Source organism: Propithecus coquereli, unplaced genomic scaffold (genome assembly GCF_000956105.1).
Source record: "Propithecus coquereli isolate 6110/MARCELLA unplaced genomic scaffold, Pcoq_1.0 Scaffold91, whole genome shotgun sequence".
In the NCBI taxonomy this organism is placed as follows: Eukaryota; Metazoa; Chordata; class Mammalia; order Primates; family Indriidae; genus Propithecus; species Propithecus coquereli.
The window spans coordinates 5,471,407-5,487,649 of record NW_012155396.1 but is presented as its reverse complement, the minus strand read 5'-3'; the positions used below and the strand labels follow the sequence as shown (position 1 = coordinate 5,487,649).

Here is a 16,243-nt window from a genome sequence, read left to right as displayed (position 1 = left end):
AGTGAACTACTATCCCTAAATGCAGTGTCTTCGTGATATACTACAATTGATAAACTGTCCTAGGACCGGCATTTGGATGTTCTTTATCTTCCTTCAGTAAACGATTTCATTGAACCCAATTATTTTCTTCCAATTTAATTCAAGCATGGAAGACCATATTGTGCTTTATCTGTTTTACTTGGCTACAGCATCTATTTCAGACAGCAGTGCCACCAGCATTATTACAGTTCATACTCCAGGTTATCGCTTTTGTAGATGAATGGCTACAACTAGCTAGACTATTGTACATGCTGAATTCCTTGCCACCGTGGGGTGCCAGGCATTTGGTTAGCAGCTGTGGCTGCTGCTTGCTGCTAAGGTATGAACAAATCACCCCACTGACGAGCTGAGCTCAGGGTGGTCTAATTAAAACAGACGCCACTTGGACACAACTTCACAGGACCTTGGAATGCAGGGGAATTTAGGGGTCATCTAGTCCAACCACCCACACATTTCCAGTGAGGCCTGCAGGAACTAAATCACTTCTGCCCCAGCTTGAAAACGCAGACACACCACATGTGTTCCACACGCGAGCCCCAAGGTTCTATTCCTCGTACGCTCAAACTTTATTTGGTTGCCTGGGTGGGGCGGGAGAGGAGGAAGAGGAGGGTGCCAAAGGGCCAGTTCAGTAGGGGTGATTCAGGGTGTGCTCCATGATGGTCAGAAGTGCCAGCCATGTCTCCTGGGCGGTGGGGATGATCTGGGAGGCTGGCAGCAGGAAGCCATAGCTCCCGGTGTCCCGGAGCTCAAAGGTGAAAGAATACTTGATACCCTGGCTGTAGGTCCAGTCAATGGTGTTTCCGCTGGCTTGATCTGGGGCAGGAGCAAAACCAGAGAAGAGCAAGGGTCAATGACTTTGGAAACATTGACATGGGCCAGGTTAACTGTCCAACCCTGTGCAAAGCCCAGTGCCTTGTGCAATGCTGAGGGGAGTCAGTGTCTACGAAGGGCCAGTGTTGACCAAGCAGCCTGGCTTCCAGGAAAACTCCTGCTGGAAGCTCAAAGAGGAGATCAGCAACGGTTCTCCTACTCACTGGGGGATGCAATCGCAAAGTCTCTGCAAAAAAAAGTCTCTGCAATTGCAAAAGCCCCTCTGAAAACTGCCTCCATCCAATAGCCACTTCAGTGAAGCCTCTAAATATACCAGAGTTCCCCACTTGGGTAACCAGGACTTCTTCCCTCGGGACTCTGGTGCAGGGGAAAGTGCAAAGAGGAAGAGGCAAAGCAAAAGCCCCTTGTCTTCCTTAGGAAGAAACTCCGCAGTTAACTGGGTAACAAAGCTGCTTTCAAACTGAGCAGGGGAGAAGGAGGTAGGCTGTGCATCAGAATTTAATTTGACAACATCGAATGAACGAAGCAAAACCTTGACTCAGGGTTGAAACAGTTTCTAAAAAAGGGCCTGGAGTCCAAAAGTGAGGTCATTATTGGGTACATCTGTGACCCATTCGCCCACCAGAAGCTGGACACTCAGGCAGGAAGTGCGTGAGATATGTGTGCAGCCCTCTCCCTCAGAGCCCTGTACCCCACTTTTCCCATCAAGTACTCTGAGGCAGCCACTCCAGTTTCCGTGCTATTCCTGCAACACCTCAGGCCACGTCACACAGTAGGGCCTTTGCTCTAGAAAGTTCCTCTGCCTGGAAGGCTCCCCCCTCATTTCCATCAACACTTGCCCAAATGTCACTCTCTCGGTGAGGCCCACCTGCCCCACCTCCACCCCCAGCATTACTGATCCCCTCACCCCAGTCTAGTTTGAATCTTCACCTAACCTGTAGCACAGCCTTGTTTATATTTCTTGTCAGTCTCCCTGGCTAGCATGTAGGTTTCCTGACCTTTGCTGATTTTATTCACGGCTGTATCCCAAGCACATGAAATGGGGCCTGGTGCATAGTAGGTGCTCAATACACATGGTGCCTTAATTCCATTTTGATGTAGTAATACTCCTCCCAGGGGCCGTGCATGTATGAGTAAGTGGTGCAAAAATCAAGTATAGACTATACTTGAAGAGCATTAGAGAAGTGTTTTTTAAGTTGAATTTCCCAGTGATCTACAAATCCCAGGACTCTCTACCCTATCCATGCAACAAGCTGGAAACCCCAAGATGAGGGGACTACAGTTTTCAGAGGAATTCACATGTTTGTCTGCAAGTATCAAAGGAGCCAGAATGCATGTCAGGAAAAAGGACCGTCCACCCCTCAAAACAGCCCTGGGCAGCAGTTGTCAGGCATAGCTGGAGTTGGGGCAGTGTTCTCCTTGCTCAGGAGGAGGTCTGGGCACCTTGGCTACTTTCTTCCCCGAGAGATACTACCGTGGGCAGGAAAAGCCAGCTGACATTTTTTGTTTGTTTGTTTGTTTTTTGAGACAGAGTCTCACTCTGTCACCCAGGCTAGAGTGCCATGGCATCAGCCTAGCTCACAGCAACCTCAAACTCCGGGGCTCAAGTGATCCTCTTGCCTCAGCCTCCTGAGTAGCTGGGACTACAGGCGTGCGCCACCAGCATGGCTAATTTTTCTACTTTTAGTAGAGACGGGGTCTCACTTTTGCTCAGGCTGGTCTCAAACTCCTGAGCTCAAGCAAACCTCCCAACTCAGCCTCCCAGAGTGCTAGGATTACAGGTATGAGCCACCGCACTCGGCCTCCAGCTGACGTTTGTTCTGCCACCACCTAGAGAGACTATGTGGCCACTTACAAATCGCTTCGATAATGCTGCCATACTCGAACTTGGTCCCGTACAGAGAGGCTAGGGCCGTCACAGCGGCTTTGGACAGCTGATCCTGGAAGAAACATGAAGCAAAGCCACCCGTCATGGCTTGGCCCCTGGAACAGTATGGCCAGGGCAGCCTGGGGGCTGGCAGAGTGGCCCAGGAGCATGCGCCCTGCAGAAGGACAGAGCTCAGGCTGCTCAGCCCTGCAGGGTCAGCCTCAGAGCTCAGCAGTGCCATGATCTTCTGACCCTGCAGGGCACCTGGAGGGCACTTCCCTGCCCTTCGGTCACACTGCAGCTCCAAGTGTGGTGCTGCAAGATCAAAGTCCAGCCCTGCACCTTGCTCTGCTGCATGACAAAAGTGACTCAACCACTCTGTCCCTCAGCTTCCCAGAAAGAAAGTGAGGCTAAGTCCACCTTGCTGGTCTTCCCAAGCCATCAGGGGTCCATGGGAGGAGAAGGACATGACACACTCTGTAGGCAGGTCACCCAACAGGGTGAAAGCCCAGGCCTGCCCAAAAAAGCTGCCTTTGGGGTGTGAGGGCAAGCAGGGGCAAGTAGGTAGGGGCAAGCGCCTACCAACTCGGCCTGGTCAGGGGCTGGATCTGTCTTGTAGCCATAGGGATAGAGGAGGAGCTGGGAATAGCTGTGGATGGAGATGAAGGCCTTGATGTTCCCGTGGTCTATCACGAAGTCCACAATGGACTTGACCTCCACTTCGGAATTGGCAGACTCGCCATGGTAAGTCTCAGAGCAGGGGTCACTGCTGGATCCAGCACCTGTGGGAGGACAGAAGGCAAGAGGTGTGGCTTCTACAGCTTCCATGGCTTTCAGTTCTTTGCATGGAGCTGGGGGTGAGGTGGGGGTGCAGGAGGGCTGCCCTCCACTCCTGGATTAGGTAAAGGCCAGAGGTCTTTGATAACATGGGGGTCCTGCCTTCCCACCAGGTTTGGGCAGAGCTGGTAGACACGCCCAGGGATGTAAGATGGGCCCCTCAATGGAAACCGGTTCTCACAGAGTCATGGCCGAGGAGGGAAGGAGTTGAGGGTAAGCTAGAGAACCCCTGGACAGCCTTTCGGCCCTTAGCTCCGTTTGGAAGGAACTTTCTTTTTACAGACAAGGGACAACCAGCTTTCGGAGCACCACTGCCATCACGCTCAGAGGTGGAGGTGACACCCCACCCTCCCCCCACTGCTGGGGCAGGACAGGGGCTGGGCAATAAGACAAGGGCCCCCCCAGATCACACAGGGCCTTACCCCCAAATCCTGCATCCCAGTTCCTGTTGGGGTCCACTCCAACACAGAGAGAGCCCGGTGTGATGGATCGAGTCTTGCGCCACATGCGGTTCTGAGGAAGGAAAAGGGATGAGCCAACCCGAGGCACGCGGTGAGCATCGGGCCCAAGTGCACCATGGGGCTCAGGGCCTGCAGAGAGCAAAGTGGGCTGGGAGAGGCGGGGCCTTCCAGCGGGGGCCACTCTCAACACAAAGTCCCCTGACTGGGGGCTTGGCCTCGGCACAGCATGGGACGGGAACCACTCTTCTCAGCTGGTTGTTAGTGGAAGGTGTGTTGGGCAGGTAGAGGGGTGGAATCCACAACAGTGGGGGGACCATGGATGGCATTTGGCCAGAGAGGGCTGTACGTGGTGAAGAAGCCACAAGGTGTCCCTCGACACCACCCGGCCCCATTTCACTTGCTGTAAAAATATAAGTAGGACCAGGAAGTAAGGTCTAAGACAGTGGGTCTCAACCAGGGACAATCTTGCCATTTTGCAATGCTTGAAGACATTTTTGGTTGTCATCCCTAGGGGATGCGGGGAGTGCTACTGGCGTCTAATGGGTGGGAGATCAGGATGCTACTAAACACCTTCCACTCACAGGACAGCCTACAGCAAGGAATTACTCGCCCCATATGTCAGCCGTGCGGAGGTTGAGAAACCCTGGCCTGGGAGGACACATCTGTCTGCCCCTCTCTCTGGGGGTTGAGATTAGCAGTGAGTAGATTGTGGGGCTCAAGGGCCAAGAACAGGAGCAGGCTGTACCGTGCTGTGGGTGTAGGCAAAACCATCGGGGTTGGTGACGATCTCCAGAAAGATGTCCATGGTGTCAAGGATGGCGGTGAAAGCTGAGTCCTGCCCGTAGTCTTGTATGATCTGGGATTAGAGGGGCAGAGGGGAGTGAGGGCCAGGCCAGGCATCTGCCACACTAGAGTGACAGACACCTTCCCTTGGCCTGTCTCTGTGGCCACTGCTTCCAGAGGGATAAGAGGAGTGCTGGGCTTCCGTAGGCCGTGGACAGCAGTGCCCCCCCGGGTGAGAGCCCTCCACACCTCCCTAGCCTCACCTTCTTTGCAAACCAGACGCCGCTGGCCTGGGTGACCCACTCCCGGGAATGGATGCCCGTGTCGATCCAGATGGCAGGACGCTTGTCCCCCCCAGTGCTGAACTGGAGAAGAGGAAGGGAGGTGGTCATGGACAACATTACAGCTGGGGCTTCACATCACCACCCCGAAGGGAAACTCAGCGCAGGCTAGAAACCACCTGCTGTCCATGTTTCTCAGGCAGAGGCTCTGTTTGGGTGGGCGTGGGCTCCTGCAGAGCTCAGCCTCCTGCCCTCAGCCGAAGCTCGGGGTGAACATGACTCAACCAGACCCCAGGCCCTGCCCTGTTTGCTGCTGAGACAGCACTCTGTGTTTTGTCACAAACAAACGCCTTATCTGGACTACCCAGACTCCTCGATACTTTCATAATGTGACACTTGATTGGAAACACTTGGGTCACCTAAAAGTTCAAATTGTGTGTGTACGTGGGTGCAGGCACCTAGGCTGGCATGGAAATTCATACCTTCCCGAGTGTCTGCATGGTGAGCCCGCACAACGGTGTGTGCCCTGAGACTGTGGGCTTCCCGCAGGAGCCCACGCTCATCTGTGGGTGCCATGCGTGGGTTCATTCTTGCATGTGTGCCCATGGACATGCACACGTGGGCACCCGTTACCTTCAGCACATAAATGGGACGGCCTTCATAGCTGTTGCCAATCTGGATCTTGCTGACAAGGTTCGGGTGCTCGGCCACCAGTAAGTCGATGAAGTCATAGATCTGAAATGGGAAAGATGCCTCCCTTAGCATGTCTGTCATCCCAGCCTGCTGACAGCCCTGCAATGCGACAGAGCCACTACCCAGACCACAGAGGCCACGTGGAAACAGAGCAGGTGCCACATACACCCAGGCTGGCCAGCCACAATGAAGTGCTTCCTGCTTGTGGGGAGTGGCCGCCAGGGACGCCCTCACCTCCTCCAGGTTGTGGTAGGTGGCGTAGTTAAAGGTGTCAGTGGAGCGGGCCTGGGACCGGAAGGCGAACATCTGTTCCTGCTCCTCGTCCAGCAGCGACTGCACATCCTTGATCATGGTCTCGTAGCTGATGCCATGGGCCTCCAGGAAGACTTTGATAGCCTGGATGCTATGGAAGGGCACTCGGACATCAATGGGGGAGCCAGGCTGGGCAGGGCCCCGCCAGAAGTCCAGCTGCGGAGGACAAGAGAAGGCACCGTCACAGCAGGCTGGAGGCACCAGCCGGGACAGCAGGCTGGGACAGGGCTGGCCTGGGAGGGGCTGTTGGTGCCAGAAGCTCCCATATTGTTGGGGATGCAATATGGGTACTAGGGGCAGGGAAAGAAGGGGAGACTTGGGGTCTGGACAAAGCCCAGTGTGGTCAGGAAACAGCCAGGAAGCACAGCAGAGGGGCTTGGAGACAGCGAGGCAGAGAGAACTGGAAAGGGGTTCCTGGCACTTTGCTCAGGTGCTCAAGGGCAGCAAGAGTCTGGCCCTGGGGCGTTGAAGTCACTTCCCAACAGGGATCAGTTCCATGTCTCCCTGCTGCAGAGAGAGCCCAGGCACAGCCGGCCACAGAGGGTGGTGGGGACGGGGTGGGTGCAGCTGGCCTCAGAGGTGCCCTGGGGCCTCCTCTCCCCTCTCTGACCTGCAAGTGCTCCAGGTCCTCCAGCTCCTTCACCTTCTGTACCTGGGCTTCATCAGCGGCAGAGATGCGGAGCACCTGGTGCCTGGGTGGAGCGGGAGGGGACTGAGCACCCGACGCAGCACCTGCCCTGGCCACGGACACCCCTGGGTCGGGGAGGGAGGCGGCAGCCTGGGATCCCCAGGTAGGCCTGGGTGCTCTGGGCTGAGCAGGCCAGCATGAAGGGTCTTAGCAATGGGAGGCCCGGGCTCACTCGTGTCTTCTGTCCCCATCTTTGGAAAATTCTAGACATTGTTAATGTGCCCATCCCAGTCTACACTAGCCAGCCAGGTCTCCTCCTTCCTCCTTTCCTGAAAATTCCTCATCAGAGCTCAGATTCCTCCAGGGCTCAGGAGATTGTCCTGAGAAACCCAACCCCTTCCCAGCCCCAGGTCCCCCATCAGCCTGCCGTCCCAGGGTGGTGCCAGTACATCCTCTCTGGTTGTGTCCCCTTGTGTCTGTCTGTCTCTTCCAGATGCTGGCTGGGGGCTGAACCCTCCCACCTTCCCTCCGAGCACCCCCTCCTCCCCACACTCTTACCCTGTAAAATCCTCCTTGCCAAAGACAGCCCCCAGCAGAACGCTCAAAACCAGCAGCCCCCGCATGCTGCAGCCGTTTGGAAAGGTCAGACTGAGGTTAAGACTGCCCCAGGTCTTTTAAACCCTCCCAGGATAGAGGTCACCTGTCTGTGCCTGAGGGCTGTTTTCCCCTTGCACCTGGGTCCTGTCCCACATGGAGGGGGCATGGGAGTTCCGATCCCTGACACCCTCTCACCCGCCCAGATAAGGTGGCTGAGAACCCGGCAGCTGGAGAGATAAGCCGGCCTCAGCCCAGGCCTTGAGGGGCCAGCCTGGGCCTGAGGTCAGCTGGGGCCCGAGGCCTCCAGCCCACAGCCCGCCCCCACCACCCACAGCCCCCGGCACCCGCAGCTGGGGTCCTGTGCAAGGCGCCCCCTCCTCCATCGCCCCGAGCGCCAGCTCTTCCGTTCCTGTGATAGAGCAAGCTGGGCCCTCTGGCTGTCCCACAGCGGTGTCTGCTCAGCCCTCGCCACACTGGCCACATCCCCGCTGCCCCTGCCCTGTGCACGGAACACCCCTCGGGGACTTCCCAGCCCCTTCCTCCAGCCCTACCACCATGGGGCCCCAGGATCAGGGTTACCCTTGACGGGAACTGGGACCAGATGTTAGCTGGATAGGAAGTGTGGTGGTGGGGACCAGGGCCAGACCCCTGTGGGGACTGCACAGTGTCCAGGAGAAGCTGGAACTCACAAAGGGGAACTTGCCCAGCTCTGATGCTGATCTCATCGCCGAGACATCCAACGCAAATCTGCCCTAATCCGCGGGGCCCCAGGGCTCCCCAGCACTATTAGGGGCTCTGCTCTGTGTCAGGGCCGCTGCCTTGGGCACTGACAACAGCCAAGGCAGCCCTTTCTGGTTTCCATCTGTTCCCACTGACTCCCCACACCACCCCTACCTGGCCAACCCTCTATGCCAAGGCAGGGTGAGCCCACTATGTTCACGTACAACCCTCCCCCAGCCTGACTCCAGGAAGACGGTAAAACCCTGAATCTGGCAGACATGGAGCCTGCCCGAGGCTCTTCCGCTCCCCTCAGGCAGGCTCACTCGGGCAGGCTCGCTCCTGCTCACTTCCTCCCCAGAGCCGCCTCTGGGCCTCGCCTGTCTGCTCCTTCTCTGAATGCTCAGCCCTTGGTTCATTCATTCAACCCATGTTTCCTCTTGGGCCGGATACCGTGCTCCACTGACATGACGCCCAAGACAGATTGGTCCCTGACCTCAGGGAGCTCACAGACTAGCAGGGAAGACAGAAGTAACCAACTAACTTGTTGGTTCTCCAACAGGTCAGAATCCAGGATGGGACGCGTAGGGGACTTCTTGTGCTGTTCCTTTCCCTGCAGGAGAGCCGAACGGCACCTTTTCCGTTGGCATGAAAAGTGTCAACAGGGCTAAGGGCACACATTATGGCACCTACAAGAGGGTTCAGGGAAGACTTTACCAAGAAGGTGACATTTGACCTGGATCCTAATGACAGGATTTTGCCAGGTAGGGAAGGAAAAGGACATTCATCACGCTATTTAGTGCTTGAACGCAAACTCGCACTGGTTTCCCCTTCATCATTCCTGGAGTGTTATTTTTGTCTCCCCAGGGAGACCCTAAATTTCCTCGGGCCAGGAACCATGTCTTCCGCATTCCTCAGGCCTCCCTGGCCTCCTAGTGTCTTGCAGGGTCCCGTGCTTCTCTAATCTCCCCACCCAGAGAGAAAGGTTCTCGAGAGCCTTTCTTTAGTTTGCATTATAAAAACAAGACTTCTTTTTCTGTTTCTATTTTTTTTTTTTTTTTTTGAGACAGAGTCTCACTCTCTTGCCCGGGCTAGAGTGCTGTGGCGTCAGCCTAGCTCACAGCAACCTCCAACTCCTGGGCTCAAGCGATCCTCCTGCCTCAGCCTCCCGAGTAGCTGGGACTACAGGCACACGCCACCATTTTGGCTAATTTCTTTCTATGTATAGTACAGACGGGGTCTCGCTCTTGCTCAGGCTGGTCTCAAACTCCTGAGCTCAAGCGATCCTCCTGCCTCGGCCTCCCAGAGTGCTAGGATTACAGGCGTGAGCCACCGCTCCTGGCCTCTTTTTCTATTTCTAAATACAAAGCTGTCCTACAATTTCGAATCTTTCACTCACATTACACATGCTGTGGGATGTCGGCTAGTTCTTGGGCCTCTGAGGATCCCTTCCAGAAGAGACGAGCCCCCCAAAAAAGGGAGAGGCCTGGGGGGAAGGGCACAGACTCACCAAGAGAGCCTCTGTCTGCCTCCAGCCAGCAACCTACGAAGCCCAAGAGTCATACTATATTTTTCTTTTGAGGTTGGAAAGGATGAACTCAATGCTGCAGGCTGAAATTACGGCCCTCACTGGCAGAAGGCAGACAGCATTGAGGCAGAGGAATTTGGGTCTCAGGTGCAGAGTATAAGTCTCATCCCCTCCGCCCCTCCAGAGCACATCAGGAAGCTGAAAAGTACCTCCTGGTAAAGACAATTTGCTAGGATGTGACCTGGGGCACAGGGCTACAGCTCTGCCTTTCCACCCCGTGGGATTGTCTCACAGTGGTCCAAAGTGAGGACAGAGAGGGCGGCCATGAGGCTCAGCACTGGGTAAATAGGGCACTGAAACCACCAGGCTGGGATCTAGATTCAAGAGTGAGTCACCCAGCAAGTGCCCCAATGCAAACAGTGGGAGGTCTTGGATAACCACACTGACTGTTGTCCCCAGCGACCCTCCCCATTTCTTCCTGGCTGGACAAACCCAGATTGTGTGTCAGCATCCTCCCCAGGAAAGTTGCTCCATTCCCAGCCCAGGGATGAACTCTGATTGGTTTTGAGATAGTGGGGGAAATCCCATTTACTTTTGCAAGTGGCATTGGCATGTCACCTAGTTTTGCCAATGTGATGTGAGGGGAGGTCAGTGAGGAAGATTCTAGAGAAGGTTTCCCCATTCTTAAGAAGGAAGCACCTTTTTCTGGATATCTTCAGGTCTGTTGCCCCACCTTTGAACAACATAATATGACAGAATGTACATTTATTTCTTTTCTGTTGGTTGGGGTTTCTGTTGTTGTTGGAAAAAGCTTTCTAACTGATGCACCTACTAAACTTCTAAAGTGCTTGTGTTGTTAGAAGAGGAGGCCGATTCTAGCGTATCAGTGCCTTTATGTGAAATGGAGAAAGGCATCCCTCCCCATCTGGGCAGGCATTAGTCCCTCTCTCTTTCAACAGGACGACTTTGAGCAGTGCGCAAACTGGACAACTATCCACGGCAGCCCTCTTGCCAGAAAACTCCCACACATGGTAAACAGAGGCTCTAAGGCAATGCTCAGAAACCCTCAACCCAAAACCTAGAAAATGAGTTGTTAAAGAGGCAAAAGGAGAATCAGTCCCCAGTGTTCATATTAGGGATCAAAGCCGGATGCACAGTGCGTTTAAGGTTGTACGTGGTACAGTTGTGGTACACAAGTATGTGGACAGGGGCAGGAGGGGCAGGAGGTGGGTGGACAGCCACGGAGCTGGGTAGGAGAGAGCAAGAGGCAAGCTGCAGACCCCGGGGCCAGAGGCTAGCGAGGGACCAGTCAAACGGAATGGACGTGGGGAAGGGTGCTCTGCTCCTTAAGGGAAAATGGAGATACTATTATCAGAAGGAAGAGGATACTAGGTAGGTCTTGAACTCCTGGCCTCAAGCAATCCTCCCACCCTTCCCCACTCTGAGGCCACATGATTCAGGTGGCCCCAGCCACCCCAGCCCCACCCCAGCTCTCAGGATGGGCCAACAAATTCCATTTTTTTTCCCTCAAGCTTTTTCAGGTTGGTTGTCTGTCACATGTGACTGGGTAAAGTGCACAGGCGATACTAGGACACTCTCTAACCTCAGAAGAGAGCAAAATGGGACAGGGAAGCCTTCCTACGTAGGTTGCCACAAATGGGTTATATGACTTTGGACAGATCACTTCACACCGCTGGGCCTCAGTTTCCTCATCTAGCAAATGAGGAAGTTGGTCAGAATGATCTCTGTGGTCCCTTCCGGCAGTGACACTTTACAATTCTAGGACATTTGGACTTTTTACTTCAAAACAAATCAAGCCATGGTGACAGGTCTGGGAAGGGTGGAAAGAGGATGCCAAGTTTGCGGGGAGATCAGAATAGAGCCACAGGGAGCCCGGGGCTTGCGATGGGTGTGTCCAGGGCAGTGTAGGTTGAGAGGGGCCACGTGCTGCTGAGCCCGCGGGAGTGTGAGATTGCGGGGGCTCGGGGACCTCATGGAGGCTGGGAGTCTGAGGTCCAGTCAGCAGCCTCCTGCAGTTTCGCTTTTACAACTGAGTGCCCGGTACAGCCCTTGGTTTGTCTGCTTTGAAGCCGCAGAACTGGCGCTTTAAGGTGGCTAGTGGTGTTTGTCCCCAGAAATAGAGGCAGGATTTTTCTCTGGAGGAAGAGTCACCTGAAGAGGGGAGACCCCAGTGTCCAAGGTCTTCAGGAAATGCCGAGCCAGAGCCCAAATCTCACGGTGGAGACCTGCGGCCGAGAGGAGCGGAGCAGGGCGCACCGTCATGTGAGAGGGAGATGGAGGGAGGCTTGCCTCCGGCTGGCCTGAGAGGAGCAGGAGCGCTGCCAAGGGCTCTCCCACACTGGGTCGGGGGCAGCGGGAGGAATGGGCCACCCCAGCAACGTGGGACGAGGCAGAGGGGGCCAGGGAGCAAAGGCCTATTGGGGCTAGGCCGTGACAGACATGAACCACCAACTCCAACATCAGAGGCATCCAGCGTCCAGTTTCAGTTTTTTATTTTCTATATTGTCCTTTCCTTCTATATCCCCAGTCAAGTTTTGTGAGCTGTTACCCCATAGTCGTAGCTATGCTCTGGGGAATGGAGGGAGGTGGACAGGGGCAGGAGGGGCAGGAGGTGGGTGGACAGCCACAGAGCTGGGTAGGAAAGGGCAAGAGGCGAGCTGCAGACCCTGGGGCCAGAGGCTAGCGAGGGACCAGTCAAACGGAATGGACGTGCCACCATGCTGTCATTTCTAAGGATTGTCCCAAATACTCGGGGGAAGAACCTAGGTGGGCCACACAGGCTGGAACTGTCCTTCAGGACGCCCCTCCCCCCCAGAAGAACATTATTTTCCCCCCAAGCTCTAGAGGTGAGGCAGGTCTGTCCCACGCGGGCAGGCCACGCTGGGGACAGGCAGGAGGCGGCTGGCTGTGTGGTCACTGTGTCAGGAGACCACGTCAAGCGGGGACGGTTGGTGGAACCCAGGGCTGCAGCCCAGGAAATGGACTTGTTGCCTGAGAACATTCCTCAGAGCCCACCCCAGCCTGTGTCCCGACATGCTGGCGACCGTGTCTGGGAGCAGCAGTGGCCAAGCCTGGCTCTCGAACATTAACAAAGTGACAGCAACAAATAATGCTCTCTTTGGGAGGAAATCCAGGCGGCCTGTTTGGCCTTTGAGGTTCTCCTACTCGTATTTCCGACAACCCTTGGAAAAGATAACACTCCCACAATCCAATCCATCTGGCTCGCCCCTCCCGCCTCCGGCCCCGGGGCCAGCGGCGGCCTCTCGCTGTCTCCTTAGTATGGTGTTGGTCTGGCTCTGCCCAGTCTGTGAGGCAGTGACAGGCCCCACGTCCACGGGATTCTCTCACAGCCCGTACTGACTGCCTGAGCCTTCCTGTTTTTCTAAAGGAGCGTTTTTAAATCAAATTTCACTTTTTCAGTGAAGTCATTTTCTCTCTGGCTCTGCGTCTCTCAGAGTGGTCGGAGGGGAGAGGGAGGAGGGTGGGACGTGAACGGCCCCTCGCCGGACTCCCTGGATCCCGGCCATGAGCCCGTCACCCGCGGCCTCTCCGCAGGCCTCACACAGGCCTCTCACATTCCAAACTGCCTGCCTGGTTTGTTTTTTTAAGAAAGCAATAACCGCAGCACATTCGCTGTGGTTCTTTATAGCTTTCCATATGTATAATCACTCTTTCTCCCTTCAGTTTTTCCAGGGTTTTTTTCGTTTAAATAAATGCTCATAAATTTTACTCGTGAAAAGGATAAAAAAACATACTTAAAAAGAGCAGTTTGTTGGAAAAAAAGAAAAAAAAAAAAAAAAAACAAGCAGACTGTAGAAAAACCAAGCTCCTGTTTAGCATTATATACTTATGAAAATGGCGGGGGGGGGGTGTGTTCGGGTTTTATGAAAAGGAGATTCTTCTGTAGTATCTCTAAAACTTGCATGTCTGCGTCTTGAGCTGGCATTTATTCGAGAAGCTTAAACCCCCAGCCGCCATCTCCCCGGGCTTTCCAAGGAGACCAAGCAGGGTGGCTCATCGCTCCTGGCGGAAGCAGCAGTAAGCTGGGACCACAGCACACCCCTGGCTTTAGTCTTCTCCGAGCTGCTAGGTTCACGTGGGGCCTTGTGCAAGTCTCGCGATTCAGAGGCCCCTGTGTTTATAACTGCACAGAACATCTGGAAAGTTCTATGGCTTTATGATTAAGTCAGTCACTTGATGAGCTAGAGTAAGAAACTGGTGCTGAGGTCCCTTCGGATCCTCTCTGCCCCTCAGAAAAGCTGCAGCAGATTCTGCTGGCCGCCTTCCCAATATCCATTCTTCCCTTCCTCCTTACCAGCGGAACTCCGGTTTCATTTGGGGCAGCAGCGTGCCCAGCTATAGAGCAATTTCCCAGCCTCCCTTGCAGCTGTGCCACGTGGCACAGTCCCAGCCAATAAGGTGGAAGTGGAAGTCCCTGGGCCGGCTGACTCGGCTGACTCACTTTTTTGCCCCTCACTCTTCCTGCCTGGAATTCAGTCATATGTTGGAGGTAGAGCAGCCATCTTGCAACTTGGGGTGAAATCTAGCAGAGTGGTAAAACAGAACAGCTCAGAGGAGTCTGGGTCCCTAATGCATCAAGGGGTCACTGAACCAGCCCTGCACTGCCCACTGCCGACGACTTCTTGTTACCTGATAAAAATAAAGCCCCTATTTGGTTAAGGCACAGTAAGGTGGGTTTCTGTCACATACAGCTAAACCTAGTCCTAATATCTGTACGAGGCGGAAGAGGAGAAACAGGCCTTCAGCAAACATCGAGTCTCTTCTGTGTGTCTGGTGCTGCCAGGAGCTGAGTGAGGGTGAGCAGCCCAGACACGGCCCTGCCCTCCCAGGGCTCACAAGCTGGTGGGCGGCAGACAACAGGAGACAAAGTCAATGAATTACTGATTATCTAATTGCTCTGAAGGAAATAAGAGAGGCCTTGGAAAAGAGAATCCTAGACGGAGAGCTACTTCCACTGGGTGGTCCTGGGACTAGTGAGGAAATGATATTGAAGGGGACGAGTGGGAGGAAAGAATGTTCCAGACAGGAAGGAGCAGCATATGCAAAGCCGCCAGCTGGGAAGGAGCTTCAGTGTTGAAGGAACTGAGAGGAAACCGGTGAGGCTGGAGCAAATGAGTGAGGAGATGAGAGGTGCTGGTGCAGGGTGGGAGAGGCAGGCCGGTCATGCGGTACCCTGGGTGGGGTTTTTCTTTAAGTTGTTGAAGGATTTTGAGAAGAACATTGTCTTTTAAGAAGACGTTCATCTGGAAAGCAGCTTCAGCCTCAACTTTTGTGGGCCTGTTGGTTGCACAGAGATCTTGCCAACCCGGCTGTGAAAACAAGTTGCTCGTCCCTGGTCCTGAGGGGCTTGGGCGTGAGCCAGGCTCAGGTTCTGAAGGCAGATGATGAACCACCCGCCTGAAGGCCAGGCCCAGCTCTGCCACGTGTGCCCTTTAGTGATCATCCTCTCTGAGCCCGAGCTCCCTTGTCTGAAAATAAGGACACTAAGAGTCCTACCTTTGCAAGCGGTGAGGAGGCACTGTGTTGAATCCTCTAATGCACTTGGCACCGTGCCTGGCATGTAGCAAGTGCTAGAACAGAGTTAATGATTTTTGCTGTTACTGGGAAGCTCATCAGAGTCCAAATCTTCCTGCCTCTAGGCTAGTGCTTCTCCAATCTAGCATCAGAATCACCTGCCCCCCCCCACCTCTCCAGCCCCCGCCCTGAGACTCTGATTAGGTAGGTCTGGGTGGCCCAAGAATTTGCATTTCCAATAAGCTCCCAGGTGATGCTGGTGCCTGTGGCCCGAAGACCACACTGCTTTAGGCTGGGGCCACGGCAGCCCTTAGGATATATCCTGGAGAACAATGCCTGACCTCCCACTGTTGTCACCACCTCCAGCCCTAGTGGACCACAGCTGACAGTGGGAGACCCCAAAGCCCGACTCCTCCTGGAAGACCGAATATATTCTTTCTGGAAAGCAGGAGAACAGGGATCGCTGATAGTACTTTTAAGGTACCTCAGAACTCCTTGAGCTGATGGTAAGAATGTCTCCCCACCAACCCCCACCCCCGCCGAGATTCTGTTTCAGTCTGAAGATGGAACCCAAATACCTTCATCATGTTAAACAAGTCCCCATGCATCTGCTGCAGGGGGGTCACCAACCACACTTGGACAAATGGTGACATAGTGGTTTTGGAGTTAGACAAATCCAAGTTCAAATCTCCCTCAACTTTCTGTCTGTGTGGCCCTGCATGGCCTTTAAAATCTTTCCAAATCTCGCTTTCCTTATCTGAAAAATGAGCTTATTAATACCAGGAATACCCTCCCTAAGAGGATGAAATAAAAATATTTGTGTAGACAGCATAAAAGTTATAATCACAGACTCCAGTGTGCAAAGGTATAACATCCTTTATTTATCTCTAGCTTATGTTAACTTAGCCCGTGACCGTGTACGTATTTCAACACTAACAGCAGAAAACCTTGGGTTGGAAACTCTAGCTCACTCAGACCACTTCCAGCTTTAAAAAACTCAGTCTCCAGTGGCAGACTTCAACCAGAATCAGCATTCTCTCCTCCTCCATTGCTGGCTCTTCCCCTGGAGGTGATCTGGGTTTTTCAGGGGTTAATTACCCTGACTTCCTCAGG

General features: G+C 54.2%; 1 protein-coding gene across 1 annotated transcript; it reads right to left on the bottom strand.

Annotated features, from left to right (window-relative positions):
- Positions 1-568: 568 nt before the first annotated feature.
- CPA1 (carboxypeptidase A1 (pancreatic)) lies at positions 569-7,503 on the bottom strand. The gene is made up of 10 exons (XM_012664777.1): positions 7,291-7,503; positions 6,715-6,796; positions 6,027-6,260; positions 5,733-5,834; positions 5,082-5,183; positions 4,781-4,891; positions 3,997-4,087; positions 3,320-3,519; positions 2,726-2,810; positions 569-852 (listed from the first exon to the last, which is right to left on the bottom strand). Exons 1-10 carry the CDS (start codon positions 7,353-7,355, stop codon positions 665-667), a joined length of 1,260 nt encoding a protein of 419 aa, XP_012520231.1. The 5' UTR covers positions 7,356-7,503; the 3' UTR covers positions 569-664.
- Positions 7,504-16,243: the final 8,740 nt, after the last annotated feature.

What these genes read in the sequence shown, in the direction of transcription:
- CPA1 (XM_012664777.1), bottom strand. Translation starts at nt 7,355, where the DNA reads ATGCGGGGGCTGCTGGTTTTGAGCGTTCTGCTGGGGGCTGTCTTTGGC. An exon ending in CCTACCACAACCTGGAGGAG is followed by an intron (nt 5,835 to 6,026) that starts GTGAGGGCGTCC and finishes TTCCCATTTCAG; the next exon opens with ATCTATGACTTCATCGACTT. An exon ending in CAGCATTATCGAAGCGATTT is followed by an intron (nt 853 to 2,725) that starts GTAAGTGGCCAC and finishes CTCCTGCCCCAG; the next exon opens with ATCAAGCCAGCGGAAACACC.